Here is a 22,636-nt window from a genome sequence, read left to right on the forward strand (position 1 = left end):
AAATTTGCGACGAGTCAACTTCTGAGGCAACGACTCGACTTAAAATTTGGAATGTTTCGAGTTCCAAAAGATTCCGACTTGCAAAGTTCTAATGCGACCTGCAGACTTCTAGTGCAACGGGACGACTTCTAGTACAACGGGACGACTTCTAGTACGACGGGAAGACTTCTAGTACGACGGGACGACTTGAAGGATCAAATTTTAGCGGCGATCTAACTTCATAATTATTCATTATTCCTACCTGGTGCTTCCCATCTCCAACGAAGTTGAATTCCACCTTGAAATCGAGCTGCTTTCACTTTCGGAATCAAAATGACATGCGCGAAAATTCAAACGCGTTCGAGACACGTCTAAAACGCGAATTTATAAAACGCCCTTGTAGCCGTCCACTGCTTAAAAAAATGCCTGCCCCATTCACGGACGTGATTGGAACCATGTTTTTTACTCGAGGCGCACATTTTGTTAGCGGAGATGTTATTTTTGATTCACTTTGAGTGTTTTGGATAGCTTGGCACAGAAGGAAAAGAAGAAAATAATGAGTTTTTAAGAAATAATGAACTTTTTTGAGCGGTGACTCAAGAGCATGCGGGCGGTCAACAGTAAACAGAACATCAAATTCCCCTCGCCTTATGGCGGGCAGGGGTGTACGTGGCTCGGACGCTGCTCTAACTAGGAAATCAAGCTTTCAGAAAAAACAACATCAGACATCTACCGGATGTAGGTAATACCGTGAGATTGCCAATGTACACTTTCAGAATAACCAAAAGTCTGATTTTGCTGAATTCTGTTTGTATGCTTTTATCATCGATATTATATAACACAAAATTTTGAGCATATAGCATACACAAGCACTTCTTGAGCACTTTTGAAAGTAACTTTTTTATTCAATGGAGTATAACATTTATTCTAATAAACCAGATTCATTGAGTGACCCTTCTAAATTTAAGTTTATCCTTCTTCTTTTCAATGTAAAAGGATTCGTTCTTGTAAAATTTATAGAATTCAAGAAACTCAAGATCAAAGAGAGAAACTTGTTTGTGGCACAGTAACCTAGGTCAAATTTAGGAAAAAAGGTTGAGTTTGGGCTGCTCTGAAAAAATGAAAAAAGTTAGATAGAGCATCCTATTTTCTGCATTTCAAAAATGATGGCGTAGTCACATGATATTGATGTCATCAATGATGCCCAAATTTTCACCAATATATATTTTCATATTTAGTGTACACTTTTAAGATTTCAATCCATTGGAGAATCAACAGATTTTCGTTTGCACAAAACTTCTTATGCAATATATTTGCTATCATCTGCTTCCTATTGCTAAAATATTAGGTAAATGATTTTTGGGTAAATGTCTCTAAATTTACAACTATTTTCTTGTGTAATAAAATACTCATTCCTCAACCCCTTTTATATTTTTTTCTTTAATAAAAGTAAAAAAAGACAAAATCTCACAATTGAAAATAATGGCCACTTTATCAGATGAAGAGTTGAATTCTGCATCCAGTGAAAGTGAGGATGATCTTCCAACACTATCAACAATAATGACGAAATCCCCTTCACGAAATCAACCTGCTATCAAAACTGCTGATGAAGTTCTCACTCCACGACGTACAAAGAAACATACTGACAATGATGAGTTGGTGTTGGGATCTCCTTTGCGTTCACCAACAACTAGTCGGGTAAGGAACACGAAAACAAAAGCTAGATCTCTCAATGATTTGCTGAAAGACAAAGCCAAGGATGATGACATTCAAAGTAAAGTTGATGATATCATGAAAATGAAAGGTGAATTATTTTTTAATTTTTGATAAAACATTTTATTTACACTGTTTCAAAACCGAGTCAAAAAACAGGCAAAACAATCAAGAAATCCTCTTTGGTCATTTTTCTTCGTTCTATTCATATCAGACAAAATGTACCAATAGGTTGTTATTTCAGTCTGTCAAAGTGTAAGGTTAACGTAAGAATTTTGCTATTTTAGCAAAGTTTTGGTGCATTACACCTATCATCTTTGTAAGAATTTAATTAGGCACAACGAGTACCTGGCTTTAAATGGAATTCCTTATTGGTTGAAGATAACATAAATAAAGAATTTTACAATATTCTCTGTCTTCACTTTATGGAATCCTTTATTTGTTGAATTTATTTCTGTCACAGAGAAAGTTGTAAATTATGATAATAAGGATTTATTTGTGTTATTGTCTTCTCTTTAGAAATGGAGTTGGATGACTATGGTGAGAACAGTGAAGAAAAATGTGATGGGAATGCAACAGGCGAGCTATACGGTGATTATTCACAAGAATTCTCACAAGATGTTGATGTGCTAGATGATTCTAATGACTCCATTGTATGTAAAATGCTTACTCATCTTGTCATTCTGAAACTTTCTTGCTTTTAAATCCTTCTATGAGGTATAGCGTGATTCATTTTTACCTTTCAAATTACTTCTTTGGCTTCTTGAGGCATATTTAAATTTTGAGCAATTTTGCTTCATTAGGTATTGATTTATAAGCTTTAGAATGAGGTAACCTCATTTGGGTAACCTCAATTTAATCACATCATATTTCTAAGTATTACTCAGGATTGAAGTAACCTCTTAAATCCGCGTTTCTTCTAAAACAACGAGAAATTTCTATACTTGAGTTCTTCAAAGTTTTGATATGGTAACCTCAAAATTCCACCAGATATGGTATCAGATATGACAGAAGGTAGAAATGTCACAAAACCCCCTATTATTTCTGACTGTGTTCGGTTCCTTTATTTTAAAACTGCATGTTATTTATTACACAGGGAAAAGTGAGTAAATCAACAAATTGTGAAAAATACATTTCACACCCAGGAACGTGAACTGGGTTAAGTTTTTGCCCGTTCCAAGGTGTAAAATTCACTTTTATTCACTTTTTCCTGTCTTATTTACTAGGAAGTGAAATTCAGTTATGCATTATCAAGAGATTTCCCAGACACCTTTCCAGGAATAGAATTGTTTGTGCGTCCTGCAGACGATGTTGATCCAGTGATGCTCTTGGAAGGACTGTTGGAATATTTCGAAGATGAATCCATTAGGATATCCAAAGCTGATCTCGTCGACGAAGATTTATCAAGGGAAAATGTTCATGAAATCATTGGGCAAATAGTAGGGGGTAAATATGTAATCGCTCTTATCTTTAAATATTCATCATTTAGAGTCACACATATATCTATCAAATACAAGAGATGTTAAATTCTGAAAACATTATTTTATGCTTTTCGTGGCCCATTTTTCATCAGTTGACATGAAGGTACTTTCTCCACAAAATCAAAAGTGATGTCTCAAAAAAGTAGTAAATTGTAGAGTTGCATTAAGTTGCAATAAAAAAATAAGAAAATATCAAAATATAATAGCCGCTTTCTTTTTCACCGTTCAACACATTAAAGGAGGCCCCCCAGCGGAACCTCAATTCACGCAATCACGCAATTTTTTTTCGAAATACACGCATTCACGCAAATTTTCCTTGAGTTTCACGCAATAACCCAATTTTTCAGAAAATCGCAAAATCTTCGGGAAAAATCGGGGAAACATTGGAAAATCGGGAACACTGCACACAATCAGTGGAAAAAAGGGAAAATTCACGTCTTCACGCACAAAATAGCCCAGATGCACGCATTCACGCAGTCAAAAAGTGGATTTCACGTTCACGCAAGTTTTTTCAATTCACGCATTCACGCATTTTTATTTCAATTTTCACGCATTCACGCAACCGAAAATGCCCATTCACGCAACCGAAAATGCCCATTCACGCACTCACGCAAACCACTGGGGGGGGTTTAAGGGTCCCCTTAAAGGGACATAACAGTACTTGTATGCAGTGCATACAAAATCAAAACAAATGTCACATGTCAAAATAAAAAATCGAACCAAATATGGCTAATTTTGATTGTTCAATTGTTTTACAAGTTTGTTTTGGACTAGCCAGTACCTTCCCACAAACCAAATTTTTTCTTCGTTTTATGGTTTGTTTTATTCAAGCTCCAAATAAAAAGAATCGATGAGGTGAGGTTGCGTGTCTTTTCTGAATTTCAACGACTAGAAGCTTCTTCCCTCAAAAAACGTTGTTTAATTTACATACAACCTTTTTTAGGTTTTTGAGAATCCATCCAACTTTTTTGACTAAAATGATATTTCATAGTAACATTAAACATGGGAACATATAAATAAATGAGCATTTCCAAAAATGCAATAAACAGAAAGAAAAATAAATACAATCCCGCACGGGTCAGACATACAGAAATCTGTATGTCTCTCCTTGCGATTTTAGGTGTCGAAAAAAAGGCGTTGGAAGAAGCTTCTAGTCGGTTATTTTCCTATTCTTTCACGTGCGCTGAATATTTAATTAGTGTTTACATTATTTGATTGACAGTTTTATTATAAGTAATAGCAGACTAGTTTACTAGTCTACTTTAATGTCCCTTTAAGTTGCAATAGATTGCATTCCTTAAAAGTTCAGCAAAAGGTTGACTTTGTTTCTTTATTTTTATGAAGCAGAAGAAAACCCTAAGATTTTTATAACAAAATGTTGTTATCTTCTTAGACTTGTCTTGTCAAACAGAAATGAAGGAGCGTGATTTATGGTGCAAGATATGGAAAATTTTGTGCTTTGTTGAAAATTGTGAAGTTTGTTATGCTGCTTATGAATGTCTTTCTTCTCATTTCAAGATGTGTTCCGTAAGTTACCATAATAGTGATAAAAGTTCTGTAGGTTATCTCGAACACAAATTCACCCAGATTCACCAAAACATCAAGAATATGTGCATAATTTGCTTTTTAAATTCAATTCTCCATATCAGACGAAAAAACTTGTTTTGGCAACTGACATATCAGGGTCTTAAGATTTCATAAGCTTCTTAAATCGCAAGAGCTCGAAACCAAATCAACCAACCCCTACCAGCTGTATTTTTGTCTTGAAGAGTAATTGTTTTTTTCTTTAAATGACATATACTTAAGATTCTATTTTTCTTAAAAAGTGGAGCTTTTGTATTTGGATTCAATTTTTTCATCCTAGGCGTGTTTGTGTTCGTTATTCTTCAATTTTCTTTGTTTAATTTACAGAAAAACAGCATAAATCCACCATGGATCCCATCAGTTATCGAGTTACTGGAGAGTGTTATTGGAATCGGTGCTTCCCCCTCAATTGTCTCCACCATCGAGTATGTTTACCCTGAGCTCGACACCAGTATATTCGAATCACTCGATTGTTCGGGTGAAGAGCAGTTCGTCAACGCTCGAGCTATACGTAAAGATATTCATCGCAGGCTCTACACTGTACAATTTATCACGAAACTTTTCACAGACGCCGTACAGACGTTCCCAGGACAATACAATGTTGATGAACTTAGAGCTATTTTCATGTTGGTTTCTCATTTATCTGTTGATAAGCTTTTTCAATCGGTTTTGTTCGATTTCAAAGTGTTATTGGCGTCTATCTTGGATACCTACAATGATGAGGCTATGTGGGAGACGGAGGTAGGTTCCTTGAGGCTTAAGCTCCCTATATTTATCTCAGTTTCACTTCTCGTAGACATTAATATATCAACACTGTTACTGAGAGGAAATTAGGTCCTGGTCTATGCTGGTAAGCTGTATTGTCGAGAAGGGAATTAATTAAATAAGTTGACTGGTACAAAAGCTAAAGCAAAAAACTTGTTTAACTTGAATGCCTGAACAAGAATACTGGAATGTTTAATCAGTATAAATTTATAGATCTAAGAAAGGGGATGCGGGGGTTGCGAGCACCGAACAATCAAAGCATTTTTCTTTCATCGCTGAAGCCGACAGCAAAAATTGTTAAAATCAAATCTAATCCAATCCGTCATTTTATTCTTCAAATATCGAAAAAAATACCGACAGAAAATAGGGCTAATTTCTCAGCGTCACTTGTAAGTCCGTCTTACGTTTTAATAATCTTTATTCTATGTAGGTTGAAAACTTGGTCAGAGATTTCCTCTCGCTAGATTGGCATCATCGTAATTTATTACAAGGTGTCGAATCTGTCTTAACATCAACAAAAAGAGGATTTCATTCAGTTTCATTTTCAACAAGTTCTCGCTATCAATGTTGCCATCAAAATAATCAAAGATCGCGAAAAAAAGAACCAATCAGAAGGCGGCGAGAGTGAGACGGATGACATGGATGAAGAGAAAGGTCGAAAAATCTTCTCAAACTACCCTGTCAAAGTAAGTTGAAAGAGAAATTTTTTGTCAGTGCACATCGGTGTTAACTCCTAGTCCTTCTCAAAAACTGATGAAAGTCTGAGATTCTTTTTCGTAAATTATTGCTGGTCTAATTAGGGTAGGGCGTCAACAGTCATTTTAGGGGCAAAGTCAAAAAATTCAAGATGTAGTGTTTTTTTATGAAAATTTAACCTATTGTGAGGCATTCTGCGCAATTTTTAAGGTCAGAAGTCCAAAATTGGCCGAACCCCCCTGGGGGTACTGATTCGCACTACAGGCAAAAATTGGAAAAAATGGCATTTTCAGGCCTGTAAATATGTCAAAACTATTGCAAATCTTATTTTTTTCATTTGCTGTACTAAACTTTATGAAGAAACAACAAAATAATCATATTGGGTTGAAAATTGTGCCCATTGGAGCCCTAAACGAGCCGTTTTAGGCCAATTTTGCAAGTTCATAAACTTTAAACTGATTAAATCACATGTCTGAAATTTTCAGAGATGGAAGTCTTCAATAAAGTCTTTAAGCAAAATAAATTTTAAGTTTTTCACTTTTTTCAAAAATCGCTTTTTAGCAAAAAAAAATCATTTATTAAAAAATAGCATTTTTTAAGGCAAGCTTCTACAAACTGAGTTTAAATGCTGACTGAAATTTTTTATGCAGTGATAGTATTCTGGAAATACTGCAGGAAAATCAAAATCATTTGGGTTTGGGATTTGGGTATATCCACCATTTTGGAATTGAAATTCCTGCTAAAATGCAATATTTCAAGCCAAAATCCCATTTTTGACTGGAAAAATCTTAAAAATGGCAATAAACGTGAACCTAAAATCTTTTTGCAGTGATAGCCTTCTGGAAATACTCCAGGGAAATCAAAATCCTTTGGGTTTAGGATAAGGGTATGTCCGCCATTATGGAATTAAAATATGTGCTAAAACTGGCTAAAATGCAACATTTCAAGCAAAAACCCTATTTTTGACTAAAAACTGCTCTGAAATGGCAATAGACATGGACCCAAATTTCTTTGAAGTGATAGTATTCTGTGAATTCTCCTGGGAAAACAAAATCATTTGAGTCTGGGATTTGTTTACATCCACCATTATGGAAATGAAATCTCTGTTAAAATGCTACATATTTCCATCCAATACGTCATAATTGACTAAATATTTTGTATGTTACATTATAACAAAGAATATGAATTTACAATCCTTTAATTTAGAAATACTAGTTGAAACAAATTATAGCAAAAATTCTATTCCACTCAACAATTCTTTATAGCCCACATACATTTCCATTCTCAAGACTTGTTCCGTCAAAAAAAGATTGGATTTTGGCATGAAATATTATATACATTTTAAAACTGGCCTCAATTCAAAAATTGTTGTCCCAGAGACATCTTATACCTAAATAGTTTTTACCCCTGGAGTATTTACAGAACAATATCACTGCAAAAAGATTATGGGCCCAAAACTATTGCCATTCTAGAAAGGTTTTTAGTCAAAAATTGGGTTTTTGCTTGAGATGTTGCATTTTAGCCAGTTTTAGCAGGAATTTCATTTCCATAATGGTGGATTTAAACAAATCCCAGACTCAAATGATTTTGTTTTCCCAGGAGAATTCACAGAATACTATCACTTCAAAGAAATTTGGGTCCATGTCTATTGCCATTTCAGAGCAGTTTTTAGTCAAAAATGGAGTTTTTGCTTGAAATGTTGCATTTTAGCCAGTTTTAGCACATATTTCAATTCCATAATGGCGGACATACCCTTATCCTAAACCCAAAGAATTTTGATTTCCCTGGAGTATTTCCAGAAGGCTATCACTGCAAAAAGATTTTAGGTTCATGTTTATTGCCATTTTTAAGATTTTTCCAGTCCAAAATGGGATTTTGGCTTGAAATATTGTGTTTTAGCAGGAATTTCAATTCCAAAATGGTGGATATACCCAAATCCCAAACCCAACAAATGATTTTGATTTTCCTGCAGTATTTCCAGAATACTATCACTGCAAGAAAATAATTTTTTATGCAGTGATAGTATTCTGGAAATACTGCAGGAAAATCAAAATCATTTGGGTTTGGGATTTGGGTATATCCACCATTTTGGAATTGAAATTCCTGCTAAAATGCAATATTTCAAGCCAAAATCCCATTTTTGACTGGAAAAATCTTAAAAAATGGCAATAAACGTGAACCTAAAATCTTTTTGCAGTGATAGCCTTCTGGAAATACTCCAGGGAAATCAAAATTCTTTGGGTTTAGGATAAGGGTATGTCCGCCATTATGGAATTGAAATATGTGCTAAAACTGGCTAAAATGCAACATTTCAAGCAAAAACTCCATTTTTGACTAAAAACTGCTCTGAAATGGCAATAGACATGGACCCAAATTTCTTTGAAGTGATAGTATTCTGTGAATTCTCCTGGGAAAACAAAATCATTTGAGTCTGGGATTTGTTTACATCCACCATTATGGAAATGAAATTCCTGCTAAAACTGGCTAAAATGCAACATCTCAAGCAAAAACCCAATTTTTGACTAAAAACCTTTCTAGAATGGCAATAGTTTTGGGCCCATAATCTTTTTGCAGTGATATTGTTCTGTAAATACTCCAGGGGTAAAAACTATTTAGGTATAAGATGTCTCTGGGACAACAATTTTTGAATTGAGGCCAGTTTTAAAATGTATATAATATTTCATGCCAAAATCCAATCTTTTTTTGACGGAACAAGTCTTGAGAATGGAAATGTATGTGGGCTATAAAGAATTGTTGAGTGGAATAGAATTTTTGCTATAATTTGTTTCAACTAGTATTTCTAAATTAAAGGATTGTAAATTCATATTCTTTGTTATAATGGTAACATACAAAATATTTAGTCAATTATGACGTATTGGATGGAAATATGTAGCATTTTAACAGAGATTTCATTTCCATAATGGTGGATGTAAACAAATCCCAGACTCAAATGATTTTGTTTTCCCAGGAGAATTCACAGAATACTATCACTTCAAAGAAATTTGGGTCCATGTCTATTGCCATTTCAGAGCAGTTTTTAGTCAAAAATGGAGTTTTTGCTTGAAATGTTGCATTTTAGCCAGTTTTAGCACATATTTCAATTCCATAATGGCGGACATACCCTTATCCTAAACCCAAAGAATTTTGATTTCCCTGGAGTATTTCCAGAAGGCTATCACTGCAAAAAGATTTTAGGTTCATGTTTATTGCCATTTTTAAGATTTTTCCAGTCCAAAATGGGATTTTGGCTTGAAATATTGTGTTTTAGCAGGAATTTCAATTCCAAAATGGTGGATATACCCAAATCCCAAACCCAACAAATGATTTTGATTTTCCTGCAGTATTTCCAGAATACTATCACTGCAAGAAAATTCGGGCCCATGTCTATTGTCATTTTAGAAATTTTTTCAGTTCAAATTTGGGTTTTTGCCTGAAAAATGGCTCTTAGCAGGGATTTTATTTCCATAATGGCGGACATAGACGCATCCCAGACCCAAAAGATTTTGATTTCCCTGGAGTTTCTCCAGAATACTATCACTGCATAAAAAATTTCAGTCAGCATTTAAACTCAGTTTGTAGAAGCTTGCCTTAAATATGATTTTTTTTTGCTAAAAAGTGATTTTTGAAGACGCCATTATGAATTTTTGAAAAAATCGAAAAACTTAAAATTCATTTTGCTTAAAGACTTTATTAAAGACTTCCATCTCTGAAAATTTCAGACATGTGATTTAATCAGTTTAAAGTTTATGAACTTGCAAAATTGGCCTTAAAAAGCATTTTGCTACCCAAAATTGGCTTTAAACGGCTCGTTTAGGGCTCCAATGGGCACAATTTTCAACCCAATATGATTATTTTGTTGTTTCTTCATAAAGTTTAGTACAGCAAATGAAAAAAATAAGATTTGCAATAGTTTTGACATATTTACAGGCCTGAAAAGGCCAGAAAATGCCATTTTTTCCAATTTTTGCCTGTAGTGCGAATCAGTACCCCCAGGGGGGTTCGGCCAATTTTGGACTTCTGACCTTAAAAATTGCGCAGAATGCCTCACAATAGGTTAAATGTTCTTAAAAAAAACACTACATCTTGAATTTTCTGACTTTGACATTTGACGCCCCACCCTAGTCTAATTTATAAAGTCTGAAAATTTTCGTTTTTCGAAAGGAATTATCTATTCCCTATCTTGATAAAAATCAGATAAATATTAAATAGCGCTCCAAAGTCCGAAGTGCTGCTATGCATAAAATGTACCCGAGCTTTTGAGGAGGATGGCTAAATCAATTTTTGAGAGCAAAATGTATCAAAGGCAAACTCTTTATTTATTTTAAATTTATTCAATATTTGATGTTTTCAGTTGAAGTTGGTGCATCAAGTTTTGAATCACATCAAAAGTAACCTCAAGGATATTGACGAAGACAACGATGACACAGATTACCACGAAATCTCCACCGTTTTGTTCCTCATTGGGTTGTGTTCTAAAGTTGAACTACAATGCAATCCTGAAAGGGTTAGTATCAACAAATCTTTTGAAATCTCCACAGTATTGTTCCTCATTGGGTTGCGTTCTAAAATCGAACAACAATGTATTCCTGAAAGGGTTAGTATTTAAGAGACAACTATTAGATACACACTTTTGTACACAAGGTTACGTTTCAAGAGACTGAAATGAATTTTTTTCATTGTCTTTTTTTCAATTTGAGGTTAGGCTAGGTCTTCCTTAAATTTTTACATTTTTTTAATGGAAGGAGCCCATATTTAACATGGCTAATGAAAATCAATCCACAAATTAAAATCAAAAATCAATTATATATTTCCAAATGAATACACGCTTTTTCTTTTTTAAGAAACACACTTTTAAGAGAATGCCTAAAAACTAACATTTTTTAATTCGTTTTTTTCAAAGAACCTTCCAATCAAGGCAAAGTTCCAGAAAAATACTTACATGACAGTTAGAAACACTTCAGAAAGTCAGAAAATCAATATAGAAGATAGGAAAGTACTGTAGATTAGTCTATTAGACTATTGTATTATCGACATGCGTTCTTTAAGCTTGACAAAGTTTAGAGACATGTAAGAAACATTTAAGGCTCAAAAGGCCGATTTCTTAAGAAACATTGAGGCTGCTTTGGTAAAACTAGTTTCTTAAAAAAAACAAACGTGTATGACAAAAGTTTATGGTGATATACAAGTTATATAAAACGTCTCGTGAATTTTACAAAAAAGATCTAAATTAGGGAGGGTTGTCCAAAAATGTACATTGCTACAGCCATCGCAATCGGTGTCGGAAAGTGTGAAAAATAATTACGTTTATACTTAGTAGTTTCAATCATTCATAATTTCAGGGCTTGGATTACATAAATCATTGTAAAATTTCTTATCTAAAAAGGGCGAAGGTTCACTGATGTATTGTCATTTGAATTGAATCTACACACATAGAAGGCTTGCAAAATTATTAGCGCAAACGATCTAAACCATACATTTCCCAATAAACTTCCACGAGACGTGTATAAGTCCTTCTACCAACGCCCTCTATGCACGAGCTGTGAAGTCTTTTTAAAGATAATTAAAGAGTTTGTTCTCACATGAACTGCTGTACTCTATGCGTCTTCTGTCTTCGATCTCACTAACGGGATGGTTTCATATTTGTCTCGCTTCTTGAAGTAGATGACCAATCCAATTATCACACCTAGAATCAATATAATCACCACTACAATCAAAATGATATATCCAACTGCAAGCCCTGATGATTCTTCTCCATCAGAAAGCTGGCAATGTGCACCAGAATAGCCAGCTTTGCACTGGCATGTGTAGTCGTTTGACTGATTCCTATTTCTCTGGCAAATCCCGTCATGTTGGCAAGAGTTGATGTAGCATGGAACTTCGTTCTGACATAACTCTCCGAAATACCCCACTGAGCATTCACATTTGAAGGTATCTAAGGTTTTCAGGCAGGTTGAGTTGTGTTGACATGGTCGATGAAAGCATGCGTTTTCCAATTGGCAGAATTGTCCGTAATATTTGTCGCTACACGAGCAATTGTAATTGATTTTATCAACGGGAATGCAAGTTGCGTTGTTTTGACAGCTATTTATATCGCAAGATGAACAACTGAGTTTGTCGTCGGCGTAAAATTCATTGATGGGAATACTGACGTTACAGTTCCCTTTGACATGTCCAGCAATGACCAAGGTATTTAAAGGGTTTATAGCATCATACAACCCACAATCACATACAAGCTTATTGTCCTGGAGATACAAATATTTTAAACTGGACAGTGGTTGAAATACGTTCGGCTCAATACTTGCTAGACCATTACTACTTAAAATAATAAATGTTATCTTATCCAAACCTTCGAATACACCATTCTCCAGACGTTCTATTTTATTATCCATCACATTTAGAGTATCCAAGTATGGAATATTTTGAAAAGCGCCCGATCCAATTTCCTTAATGTTGTTACCACTGATATCTAGATCTGTAATTGAATAGTACCCTTCAAAGTCCGGTCGGCTGATTGTTTCCATCTTGTTTTGTTTGAGTCGCAACTCTTTTAGAGTGGGTATGAAACGTGAGATATTTGCAGGAACCCTTGACAACGAATTTTCACTGAGGTCAATTTTTCGGAGTTTCTTGAAACGAACGAACTGTTCCGGTTTGAAAAGGCTTATATCATTTTTTTCTAAATGCAAAAATTGAATTCCGGGGTCAAGCTTGCTGGAAATTTCTGCAACCTTTTTATCAGTTAAACCTTGGTTGACACAGTAAGCGGTAGATGAATCGTCGCAGTTGCATTGTATCGGACATCCACTTGCCATTGTGATCATTGTTAGGAACACCAGGAAAGTTATGTTTACCAACCTGCCCAGCATCGTGTGTAGTTAGTTACTTACTATCTAAAAAGGGAAGGAAATGAAAGTCAGACAATATTCCCCTGTTTTTCCACGAACTACATACTACTACTAGTCTATACATAATACAAAAAAGGCAATTTTTATATTGAGCTCTTACAGAAAAATTTGAATAGGGGGTGGAGGATATAACATTTTTTGGAAGTTAACCGCCGGACAACAGAACTCACTCCCGGACAACGGAACTCACCCCCGGACGCTCAAAATCACCCCTAATCAGAGCAAGTTTGCCCCTAAAGCAAGACAAATTTTGCAGACTTTTCACTACCCCCCGGACAAAATATCCAATATATCCTCCACCCCATGAACAAAAATTTTCTGGAAGGGCCCATTGCTGCTATCAGATTCACATGACCTTTCTGACAATCGCCACTAGAGCTAAAAAGTTTCGGATAACTGCTCCCCCGAAAATCTCGAAAATCTCAATATATAAGTTAAGAATATATTTAAGTTCAATCATGATCCGCATCAAACATTATCAAGGTTCGAGTCGATCTAAAAGTCTGTCGTTTTGTTTTACCTCGCTCATATGTTGGACCAAGTTGATTCAAATTCATCCTGGAATGATTGATGATCAACACAGTTGTCGTCGCCAGAGTGACAACATTGTGGTTACATCCTTTTTTTATAAGAACCAGAACGTTTTGCCAATGTTTAGTTGTGCTTGTTTTGTGGCACTTCAAACTTTATATCATTCTTCTTTATATTCTACTCTTATTTCTAGGGAAAATTGAGGTGTTTTAAGCTTTATATTCGATTTTTAATACTTTGACTTTTAAATTGATTAAAATAAGCAATTTCAGACTCAACACTTTTCTTCAATTGTTCTTATCTTTCGGCAATCTTGAGCCTAATTGTTCTTATAAAAAAACTTTACCCCAAAATGATAACATTGTGATAATCATCTCCACAAATCTAAACAATCACTGTTTTGTTTACCTAGCCCTTAAATATGTTTATCTAAGACCAAGAAATCCTTCAACATGAAGATAAACAGACGAGTGAAAAGCATGTCTCGACTATTCAGAATGTTTGGAATGTTAAGTTAGACCTGTTAACTTCATTCTAATCCAGCCCTTTTTATGTGTTCCATGTACCTTTCTCATATACCATGACCACCCCTAATATTGCACCATAGTTTATGCTCATTGGGCCAAGGGCTTTCGTTTAACTTTAAGACATGTTTCTTTTAGCTGTTTTTAGGGTTCGAGCCATTGAGTTTCAAGCCGAAGGCTAGAGGTCAATCTCCTTGGTAGGATTTGAAGCCAACAAATCCTACCAAAGTTGCGCGGCCTTGAGCGACCCGCCTGGTTTTTACACAAATGACAGATTGAAACTAAAATTTACCGCTTAATTTTGAAAAATATATCACTCGAAAACAAAGGAATTGCTAGATTCAATCCGTCATCAAAAATACGGCGCATATTTTAAGGCTTCAATTTTTCTTGCCTGAGAAAGGTTAGAGATTGACCTCTAGCCCTTCGGGCTTGAAACTCAATGGTTCGAGCTATATCAGCCTGGTTTCCTCTAAGATAAAAATGTACGTAAAATTACTAGTTTGAATATAGAAGACAAATACAGGGTGGCAATCTGTGGTGAAATATGTACATAAAATTAATGAAATTCAACAGTGACTTTCTTACATCTTCCAGGCTAAGATGTGCAAATCGATCATCAACACTCTAACGTTCGTGAACGATGCTATCAAAGAGTGTATGGGCAGACATATGGATCGCACCAAGGTTTGTACATCTTTATATTTTCATACATTCTACTCCTTGACTCTGGACGTAAGTTTATAGTTACCCTGGAGACATTGGGTTTTTCCAAAAAAAAATCAATATGGGCGGGGGTGGTGGATGTAACATCTTTTAGAAATTTACCCCCCCCCGGACACTGTGACTTTTGACCCTCCGGACAAGGACCAGTTGACTCCCTGGACATTCAAAATCACCCTCAAACCGAGCAAAGTTATCCCCAAACAGAACAAGTTTAACCCCCGGACAAGGCAAATTTTATAGATTTTTCATTAACCCCCGGACATCATCCTCCACCCCTCCCCCATGTACAAATATTTTTTGGAAGAGCCCATTATTTGTTATAGTTAAAAACTTCCACGTCCCGCCGTCATTATATTTTCTTTTCCACAGCTGAAGAATCAAGTGATTCGCTTGAGCAACAAATTCGAATTGATGAAGTCACGTTCAGAATCACAAACCCAGGTACGTAGAAAATAATTAATTACTAAATTTTGGAGTGTGATTTTTTTTTACATTTTACATTTCTATACTACTAGAAATAGAAATTTTTAGTTTAAATTTCTGACAGAGAAAGAACACACATGCCGCACTTTTTAGGTGGACTAAAAAATCTTTCAAAAAATAGCATTGATACGCTGTAGAGCAATTGGCTGTTCCATAATAAAACCATACAAGGGGGTGGGCGAACCCTTTCAAGTCAAAAAAATATGATTAAGTGTGTGGATACCCCCTGGAAAATGGCAAAATTTGCTAAAATACCCTTGGAAAGATTCTTTTCATACCTTAAAGTGAGCGTGGACGAACTACACGCTTTTTTTATAAGAATACACTTTATAAGAATGTTCATGATGAAAATGACCAAAAAATTAAGCATATGCTAAGAATATCATCATCATGGAATTTTGAGATGTATGTACTAAATGTTAAATCTAGTCTGAATTAGGATCCTAACCTAAGAATGCTGTAAGAATATTTTAGGATGATTTTCCCAAAAAAGTTAAGAATATTCATGATGAAATGAACTTACACCATTCTTATAAAAAAAAGCGTGTAAAATCAGTCTTCTACCCACTGTAAATTTTAGAAATACTTTTTGCCCCCCTTTGAAAAATGACAAAATACCCCCTGGAAATTTTTCTCGGATTACCCTTTGTCCAACCCCCCTAATTAATCGTAAAATGGTTTTTGCTTTTTTCAGAGTTATTTGAGTTCATATTTCGATTGTGATGTTGACAAGATCGATGAAGAAGAGGCTGAAGAATAAATAGGACATGCGCACTGTGTCGTTCATTGTTGGCCATTTCAAATGGGTTCGTATTGAAAAAATCCGTTCTTATGGTCATCGTCTAGATGATGATTTCAATTATTTACTCCTTGGACATTTCGAGCTTTACCTCCTGGACATTTTACCCCTTAGGTTACGACATTGAAATTGAAATTCACCCCATGAACATTTTCTATATACCTGTGGACGTATATTCCATCTGATATGATAAGTTATGAAGGTTGTTTCCGGATTTTATATTCACTCACCTTCGAAAAGGATTCACTGATAATAATTGAGGAATCAATGCAATTTTCCAACATATTGCCTCGTACGGCCTATTGCGAAGTGAAACGAACTGTCTACCAGATCCCGACACATTTTCAAGGGAAATCATCAAAGCGATGTGATTCATATCCTCGTATCTTCGGAACATTGAAGTCGTCTGAGAATCTACATAATGAGCTGACTCGGCTTCCATATTACCAAGTGTTGTTGTGATCAAACTTTTAAATAGATTTATCTACAACTAAATTTTCGACCTAAGTATTGTCTTGTCCCCAGTGGCGTGGTAGCAGCCCCAGCGGAGCCCTTTTGAGAAGGGGCGTCCAAAAATAAGGGACGCCAAGAAGGATTTTTCAGGCGCCCATATCGAAAGATTGACAAATGAAAAAACAAAAGTGGCGCCCCTCATCACCTCAAAAACTCAAAATTTTCCATAATGAGCGTATAGAGAGGGACGCCAAAAACAAAATATCTTTAAAAAGGGCGCCATATTTGCCTTGGCCACCCCAGAGAAATTTTCCCACCACGCCACTGCTTGTCCCCATTTCAATTTTAATAAAATTTGTGCTTCTCTCACTGGGACAACAAAAGTGAGATTTCACTTTTATTGGTAAAAAGAAAAAGGGGGTAGAGACACGAAAAAGCGTTTCAGGTTTAGTGGGATGGAGCATGTTGCATTGCACCAACGCGAAAAAAACTTCTCGTGTCCCCGAGCCTTAATTTGCGAATTCTAGATATTTGCTCCGCCTTGATACAATGGTTCCATGTTTAGCGGACACAACGCTGTATTGTTGTAACAGTTTATAAACAATGGAAAAATTCTCAACATTTTCTTTTTTATTTTATAAATATATTTTTAAAAAGATTTTATAAAAAGAGAACTATTTATTTACAGTAATTATAAAAAGATATCACAAAGAATACATAAAAAAATATTTTGATACATTACAAAACTACAGGTTGGGCAAAAAGAATATGGTCAGAAATTGTGCTACTTGCAGAGGAATTAGTGCCATAGAAACATTTCTCTTTTGTTAGTTGCGCTGGAAACTTCGTCCTAAATTTTTACTTATACTCAGATACCATGAAGGTATTAAAGAAATAGATGGAGAGAAAATGTCGCGGTAATGATCTAAATGGTCGTTCAGATCTTTTATAAATCTATTCAAAACGGCTTTCCTTTGATTTACCATCATCGGAAGCAAAAAACATCAATTTACAACTTTATAAGAACAGAAAGAGGCTGTTGCGTTGATTTTGAAAAACTTAATTTTACGAGAAATCCTTGTTAAAATAAGATTCGAAGTAGTTTCAACTGTTGTAAAGATAAAAGAATGTATTAATTTCACAAGGACTTATTTTTGGGCCGACATTTTTTGAACATTGACAGTTTCATCACATTTTCTTTGAAAGTTTCCTGTCTTAAAATCTTCACGTCGAAGTGGGCAGCGGTTTTCATACTCTGACAAAATGATCTATACAAGGTTCCTAATCGTAACATGTAATTCTTTTTTAAATCCACTGATAGATTTATGGGCAGCTTCCCCTAGAACTTTGGGGGTAATGTGCTTATTATACGAAGCTCTTCTCAATTTTTAATGACAAGCCTATTATATTTCAACGAGCTTTTTAAAAATGTAATGTCTTTTCATTCAGTTTCTATCATCTTAAATATTCCCACGAGTACACGCAAAATTAATCATCCTATTCCCAAAGCAACAAAACAACTGTCTGCTTCCGATGATATGTCAGAATAGAACAAAAGGCATTGACTCTCCATCTATTTTTATTACCTTCATGCAGATACATAACGCATTCCACAAACATAGTCTGTCATTAGTTGTTCATTCATTTTCTATAAAATTCTTCAGATACTTGATATAAGAGACAACGCCATTTCCTTGTAAATAACAAAGGATTTATTATTTGGCTGAGGAAAGTATTGTTTGAATGTTGATAGAATGTCTTCAGGGACATGCCTACATAGTCATTATAAAAACACTGGTCTGGAAGGCTTTGTCTCTTTTTGGACCTACCCCGGTGGGGTAGAGGTCCTATAAATTAACCTATGTTCGTTCGTTCGTTAGTCTGTTACAAACTTTTCTCAGGATTGAATCATAGGAATCCTTTGATTTTTGGTACAAAGGTGCAAAATGGTGGTGGGCCAAATGTGACGGAGCCCGATTTTCAAAAAAAAAAAATAAAAACGGCTAAAAAACGGGTTTTTTGGACTTGTGAAAAATTGGATCAATAATTTTTTCTATGAAAGTAGGGTACAATCATAGGTAAAAGATGGCTTAAGCAGATTTTTGCAAAAAAAATTTGTTGGCTCAAAAAACGCATGTTTATCTATAATAATCACTATTAATAAGCATACATCAATGTTCTTAGTCAAATTACTCAATAGTTTTTATGAGATAGATGTTTTTTTGCTCATGAGGGCTTACTTTTGAAGAATATGTGTTTGGATATGAAATTTTGGTCAAATTCGATATTTTTTTATAAGCACATTATCAAATAATTAAGTATTAGCTTTTCTCGAGATTTGCTCTTTAATTTTTTATGATTTTTTGCACAAAGATGCATAACTATAAACCCTCGAATGTGACGGAGCTCGATTTTTGGGGAAAAAAATTTAGGGTAAATTTCAGCTAAAAAAACGCCTACAAAAGGGTTTTTGGATCATTGTTTTTTTCTGATTTTTTGCATGTAAGTAGATAAAAGATGGCTCAAGCTGATTTTTGTAAAAAAAGAATTTTTCAGCTCAAAAAACGCATCTTTATCTATAAGAATCACTATCAATAAGCATACATCAATGTTCTTAGCCAAATTACTGAATTTTTTGATGAGATAGATGTTTTTTTTTGCTCATGAAGCCTTGAATATAAAAAAATATTTCAAGAGCGTGAAATTTTGGTTTCTAAACTTTTTTTTTATAAGAAACAAACAACTAATTTTTATAGATCGTCACTATTTGTGTTTTAAATGATTTTTTAATGGTCACGCCTGGCCACGCTCACGTAGATATCAATTATATATGTGTTAAATGCATAACCAGGTAGGTCCATAAAAGTATCACTTGTTATTGTTAAAAGATGGAGCTTACGCACCAAACTGGATTTATCTTACAAACTTTTTGATCATGTGATTAGAAAATAAACCTATCCCAAGAGGAGAATTTGGTAACGTGGTCAAAAAGTATGCAAATCACAACTTGCCTTTTGTTAACAAATAACTTTTTCGTAACAAAAGAAAATTGAACAAAAAGCTACAACAATACATTGCCAGTCCGGGGTTTTTTATAATGACTAAGATGCCTATCGAAGTGTTAGATAGCCTACTAATTGTTCTGCAAGTAGAACAAATTTTTGTTTGATCATAATTTTTTTGACTCCCCCTTCCCCCTGTAGCTCCCCTCGAATTATTAAGATATTCCGAAATGCTTTTTTGCCTTTTTCTACGTGATTTTCACAAAAATCATAATTTGAAAGTGACATTAAACATTGATACATGTGTATTTTTATAAGCATAAATGTTTTTGAAAATAGCCTCAGATATGCTTATGCTTTATTTTGGAATCAAGCTCAAACCACAGTTTAAAGCCCGAAGGGCTCTAGAGTAGAATCTCAGGCAAGAAAAAGCGAAGCCTTAAAAAATGCGCCGTATTTTTGACGACAGATTGAATCTAGCAATTCCTTTGTTTACGCTTGATATTTTTTTCGAAATTTAGCGGTAAATTTTAGTTTCAATCTGTCATTTATGTAAAAACCAGGCGAGCCGCTCAAGGCCGTACACCTTTGGTAGGATTTTACATTACAACCTATATCTAAAAATGAAGCAAATAAAAGTTAACGCGGAAAGCTGTTTGAAAAATGAAGTAATTGCTGACGTCAGCGCAGCAAAAATTCAAGGACCACCCCAAAAAAGTTAAAAAAGTTTCTCAATAGTTTGCATTATTTTACTTGGAGACAGGTATTTTAATCAACTTTTCAAGCCTTGCGTTATTCCCTTTGCATTTTCTTCTCTTTTCTCTTTTGTCGTCTCTGCCAGAAGAAGATTTTCACCGAGTTCATTTTCCTGCTCCTCTTCTTCGCCAATAAGAGGTGCCTCCACCTCCTCGGGTGGATATCCTTCCGCCCACCATTGTTTTTCTCCCGAACACATTACGGTGTAGAGAGCAACTGCTACGACATAAATGATGAACGTTATCCAAAATACAGTCTTCCATTCAGAGGCTTTCTAAAAAAATAGAAAGGAAACTTATGTTTGGAAATGTTGAACAAGGACGGTGATCACCCCCAAACAATGTCAAACATAAACTTCCCAATTACCAAGAGGTGAATTCATCTTCTCCAACTGACAAATCAACAAAATGCTGGCTCAATACACACATTTGTCACGCTTCGAGATGGGAGTAGTTCAGAGTAGTTAGTAGGCTGCTGGCATCCACATCCACATCCTGCTCCTTATTATATACTTAGAGGTCTGCGATTCAGACTAAGTAGTTAGCTGTAGTCCCCCGAAATAACATCAACACAATAAAAGAAAGCACTTAAAAAGACAATTGCTGGGTATTTGAAAGTTGGTCTCAGCACCTCTCTAGAACCTTCATAACAGCGAGATTAAGCTTGAACGGGATCTATAACGTGAGTTAGCTGGATAGAAAAGAAACTTATGACGTAGATATGAATTAGCAAATCTTTCATCCGTGGGATTGGAATGGTTTCTTGGCCGTAAATTAAATACCACATCGGAGTGCGAAAAACCTGGTGAACCCCCCTATCTGCTGGAAAGGTTGGCTAAAGAATCTTTTCTGGGGAAAAATGCCATGAAATTACACCAACGTGAAAATACACAAAATGTTTGAGAACCCATATTGATCTTTATTCACGGGAACATGGGTGTGACAATAAACTGCGGTATTTCACCTTTTGGGGCCACGCTGAAGGTACAACAACCACAAAAACAATACAATTCTAGAGTTCGCACATAACCGACTCTCTCTGAAGTTAATACCCCGACACTGAAAATATTAATACCTTATTTTTGGCAATATGCCCTGTGACCATTGGACTAAGAAAGCCTGGGATGCTTGCAAAGGAGTTGGACACGCCCATTAAGATGCCAGCATATCTAGGTGCGATATCCAAGTGATTGACTGCATACCCCACAGCATTGAGACCACTGAATCCAACACCGAGGATGAGAAATGCTATGGCTTCACCTACTTTCACATAATAACCCGTCATTAAAATGAAGAAACCAGCTAGTAAGCATCCTGCATAGAATAAATGAAGGAAAAATGATGTAAAGTAAAATCCTCTAATTATTTTAGTCCAAATTGCAAAATGCCGAAATGGGCTTTTCCAGAAAAAAAATTGAATATGGGGGTGGCGGATATGACATTTTTCGGCGATTTACTACCCCCCCCCCAGACAAGCATCAGTTGACCCCTCGAATAACCCAATTACCCACGGACAGAGCAAATTTACCCCCCGGATAAGGCAAATTTTGATGATTTTTTGCTAACCCCGGAAAATGTATCTTTCACCTCCCCCCATTTACGGACATTTTCTGGAAGAGCCCAATGCTTACTTTATTTCGGGACATCTCAGATCAGGAAGAGCATTTCTAGCAAATAAAAGCAATAAAAACAGAGGGAAAAAAACAAGTACTTTATTAGTAAGGTGTTGCTAAAATACTTCTTTGCTTTGCCTCCTTAGCCTTGGCCAAGCCACTACGCTACTGACAGGAAAGAGACACTAGACTACAATACAAGAGCCTGCTCTAATCTTAACGAGAAATCGATGAAGCGGGTGTTTTCACCTACCTACAGCATAGAAGAGGGTTCGGACGCCTCTAATTGTCAGATATCGATAGCGAACCAAAAGATCTGCCGTAATACCGCCCAAAGGTCCGAGAAATGCTTTGAAGAGATAAGGAATAGCTGCTACCAATCCCATCTAAAGAAAAAAGAAAGATACTATACAATGAAATATTGATAACTCTTCAACGGTTCATTTTTATAGAGCTTACGACAAGGTTAAAGCCACTAGAATAATGTGACGGACAGGGTAAAAAAATCAAGTACGAACTGATTAAATGAATGAGGAAAATTGCAATTCAGCAGCACAAGTTTCAGAGGTATTTGCGTACAATGTGGACAGGATCCTCCACTCCATTTTTAGAGCTGATTTTTCCCAT

General features: G+C 35.3%; 3 protein-coding genes across 3 annotated transcripts in view; 1 reads left to right on the top strand and 2 right to left on the bottom strand.

The window, feature by feature from the left end:
- Positions 1–22,636, bottom strand: part of LOC136809397 (sialin-like) — a 151,809-nt gene that overhangs the window by 126,195 nt on the left and 2,978 nt on the right. The window contains exons 7-9 of the mRNA XM_067065924.1: positions 22,263–22,395; positions 21,472–21,710; positions 20,395–20,671 (exon numbers count right to left, since the gene is read on the bottom strand). Coding sequence (XP_066922025.1) covers positions 20,414–20,671; positions 21,472–21,710; positions 22,263–22,395 — 630 coding nt within the window. The 3' untranslated portion in view covers positions 20,395–20,413. The remainder of the gene's footprint in view (positions 1–20,394; positions 20,672–21,471; positions 21,711–22,262; positions 22,396–22,636) is intronic.
- Positions 1,433–10,661, top strand: LOC136809394 (uncharacterized). The gene is made up of 7 exons (XM_067065919.1): positions 1,433–1,783; positions 2,212–2,345; positions 2,919–3,138; positions 4,567–4,700; positions 5,085–5,498; positions 5,953–6,208; positions 10,570–10,661. Exons 1-6 carry the CDS (start codon positions 1,462–1,464, stop codon positions 6,148–6,150), a joined length of 1,422 nt encoding a protein of 473 aa, XP_066922020.1. The 5' UTR covers positions 1,433–1,461; the 3' UTR covers positions 6,151–6,208; positions 10,570–10,661.
- Positions 11,152–12,973, bottom strand: LOC136809554 (protein slit-like). Its single transcript, XM_067066094.1, has one exon. It carries the CDS (start codon positions 12,737–12,739, stop codon positions 11,813–11,815), a length of 927 nt encoding a protein of 308 aa, XP_066922195.1. The 5' UTR covers positions 12,740–12,973; the 3' UTR covers positions 11,152–11,812.

The sequence above is a fragment of the Clytia hemisphaerica genome, unplaced genomic scaffold (assembly GCF_902728285.1).
Source record: "Clytia hemisphaerica strain Z4C2 unplaced genomic scaffold, Clytia hemisphaerica genome assembly, whole genome shotgun sequence".
Classification (NCBI taxonomy): domain Eukaryota; kingdom Metazoa; phylum Cnidaria; class Hydrozoa; order Leptothecata; family Clytiidae; genus Clytia; species Clytia hemisphaerica.